This window comes from Chaetura pelagica, unplaced genomic scaffold (assembly GCF_000747805.2).
Source record: "Chaetura pelagica isolate M959 unplaced genomic scaffold, ChaPel_1.0 scaffold159, whole genome shotgun sequence".
Taxonomy (NCBI): domain Eukaryota; kingdom Metazoa; phylum Chordata; class Aves; order Apodiformes; family Apodidae; genus Chaetura; species Chaetura pelagica.
In genome coordinates this window covers 5,335,310-5,338,100 of record NW_009954555.1, presented here as the reverse complement: position 1 = coordinate 5,338,100, position 2,791 = coordinate 5,335,310, and the positions used below count along the sequence as shown (strand labels likewise).

Here is a 2,791-nt window from a genome sequence, read left to right as displayed (position 1 = left end):
GGGCGGTAAGCCCATGCCCCACCCCGCCAACACCGCCAGCCGCTGCCACCTGAGTGAGTGCTCAGCCCAGCCGGGGGAATGGCCATCCTGGAGGCCTCTCTCTGCCTGCCCCTGGACGGGCAGCAGAGGAAGCCAAAGTGCAGGTTTCTCCAGCTGAACTCCTTAGTTCGGTTGCAGGAGTTCAGTCCCAGTGCCCTGGCTGAACAGCCCAGTCCTGCCCTGAGGGTGGTTGGGTGACAGGGGTACATCTGTAAGGGCCCATGACTTAGTAGAAACAATCAGCAGCCAGATATAGTGCTCTTTCCAGCCAGAGCCTGAGCTCCTGCCTTAGCTGAGCCTCCTGGGCACGCTGGGAAAGGACAACAGGCTCCTCAGGCTCTGTTACTTCTGCTTGCCAGAGTGCCCAGAGGGATGGTTTGGGCTGAGCTGTCGGCATCAGTGTCAGTGTGAGAACGGGGCTGCCTGTGACCACGTCAGTGGGGCCTGTACCTGCAGCCCAGGCTGGAGAGGGACCTTCTGCCAGCTCGGTGAGTTCCTGTGCTGGGACCCCCGGGCCACCTGCTCCCTGCCAGTGGGGTCTGTGCTCCTTGTCTGACTTTGCTATCCCATACCAAAGAGAATCCCCCAGAATGGCATGTCTGCAAGCTGCCAAGTCTCTGGGTTTAATTCTGAAGGGAGAAGGTGTAGGAAAAAGAAAAAAACACTAACAAAATGTCAACAAGAAGTGACCACAGCTGATTTGGTCACCATGTGTGTGCACACGTTGTACACAGGGTCTCAGGGCAGCAAGAGGGTCCCTGTGTGCAGGGTTCTGGCTCCCACACCAGTTTGCTCAGTCACTTGGTGGCCAGAAACCGAGTGTCACTGCTCTTCTGGTGCCTTGTCCTGTACCTGGACTGTCCACAATGGACAGGCAGCCTGTGCTCTGCTGCCGTGCTGAGGGGCAGCCTTTACCAGGTGCCTGTCCCACTGGTGCAGCTTGATATCGGCAATAAAGGCCACCAGGAGGCATCTCTTCTCTGCTGGGAGATTTTAATCTCTCTCTAGGCATTTTGTGGGGATTTATCTTTTGTTTTCCACAGCCTGTCCCGAGGGATTTTATGGACTGGAGTGCCAGGAATCCTGCAACTGCCTGAACGGCGCCCGCTGTGACCCTGTGACGGGCCAGTGCCACTGTCCCCCCGGCTGGGTTGGCCCCCAGTGTGGCCAGGGTGGGTGTTGAGTGGGGTTCTTGGTGGCCAGGGAGGGGCTGGGATGGGATAGAGCAAGGCCAGATGCTTGGGTGTCTGTTCCCTGTTAGTTCTGCGCAGCAGAGGAGGATTTGGGTTTGGAGGGGGCTCTGGGTGGGATGTTGTTGAACATAATGAGGGCTTGGGAGCAGTTTCCAAATAGATGGAATGATGTGGCTGGCACTGAGGGCAGCGGGGTGTGTGGCTGTTTGGATCTCAGCCCAGTACAACACAGCTTTACCCCCCCCAGCACCCCAACTTCCACAGCCCCCCCAAACAGCCCCCACCCGTGTCCGTTCCTCTCCCAGACAAGTGCCGGGGGGGTGTTAGCAGGGTCTGGCTGATGCCCACCATACCTGCTGCCCTCCATGCCTGCTGCCTAACACTTCTGCCTCCTTCTGCTCCCACCGAAGCGTGCCAGGAGAACAGGTACGGCGAGAACTGCACCCAGACCTGCCGCTGCTTCAACAACGCCTCCTGCAGCCCCGTCAGCGGCCGCTGCCTCTGCAGCGCCGGGGGGACGGGACCCACCTGCCAGGAAGGTAGGACACCTGAGGGTGGCTTCTGTCCCCCACCTCTGCCTGCCAGCCTGACAAATGCTGCTTCTCGGGGCGGCTGGAGTTTTCAGGAGAGTAGCAGCTACAGAAAGCTGAGGCATCTCAGCAGCGAGGCCGGATTGCAGCTAAGCTTGTGCAGCGCTCCCAGGTGCTTTCCCAGGGAGAAGCCAAGAGTTTGCCTTCTCCAGGAGCACCAGGAATCAGACTCACTTATTTTTGTGGCAGCACATACAGTAACAGCTTGATCCTGCACTGCACCAAGCGTTCAGAGCCAGGGATGCCTGCAGGCACAGCTCCGTGGAGCTGTGCACATGACAACAATTATTCATGTGCTTAAATGGCTTTTTTCTCCGCCAAGCACTGGCACTGCCCGGGTCTAGGAGAGGAGGCTGTTCTGCAGCTCACAACTAAAGCACTTGGCCACCAGCTGAGGAGCTTTCCTGGCTGCTGAACTCACCCATCCTTTTTTCTTTGGTGGTTTTGCCACCATCATGGCTAAGAAGCCCCCAAAGAGGCACCCAGCACTCTGTGCCATGGGTGCCTCTGGGAACACCCAATGTCCTTACGTGGGCAGCTGGGCAGCCCCAGTGTCTTGTTGGCTCCTGTCCCACCTCCCGTTGCAAGTGATAATAGCTCCCTTTCATACCAGTCTATCCCCCTATCCCTCTGGCAGGCTACTGGGGGGTGGTTGCCCCCAGAGCTGTGTTCTCACGGGGGTGTTTGCCCCAGAGCTGTGTTCTCACCGCGGTGTTTGCCCCCAGAGCTGTGTTCTCACCGCGGTGTTTGCCCCCAGAGCTGTGTTCTCACCGCGGTGTTTGCCCCCAGAGCTGTGTTCTCACCGCGGTGTTTGCCCCCAGAGCTGTGTTCTCACCGGGATATTTGCCCCAGCGCTGTGTTCTCACCGGGGTGTTTGCTCTTCCCGCAGCCTGCCCGGTGGGTTTCTATGGGGAGAGCTGCCTCCAGCGCTGCCTCTGCCAGAACGGGGGCACTTGTGAGCCCGTCCCC

The 2,791-nt window shown here is 58.8% G+C and overlaps 1 protein-coding gene across 1 annotated transcript in view; it reads left to right on the top strand.

Annotated features, from left to right (window-relative positions):
* The window catches only part of MEGF6 (multiple EGF-like-domains 6), an 84,105-nt gene that overhangs the window by 73,969 nt on the left and 7,345 nt on the right, over window positions 1–2,791 (top strand). The window contains exons 22-25 of the mRNA XM_010005284.1: window positions 399–527; window positions 1,083–1,211; window positions 1,643–1,771; window positions 2,712–2,785. Of these exons, the coding sequence (XP_010003586.1) occupies window positions 399–527; window positions 1,083–1,211; window positions 1,643–1,771; window positions 2,712–2,785 (461 nt within the window). The remainder of the gene's footprint in view (window positions 1–398; window positions 528–1,082; window positions 1,212–1,642; window positions 1,772–2,711; window positions 2,786–2,791) is intronic.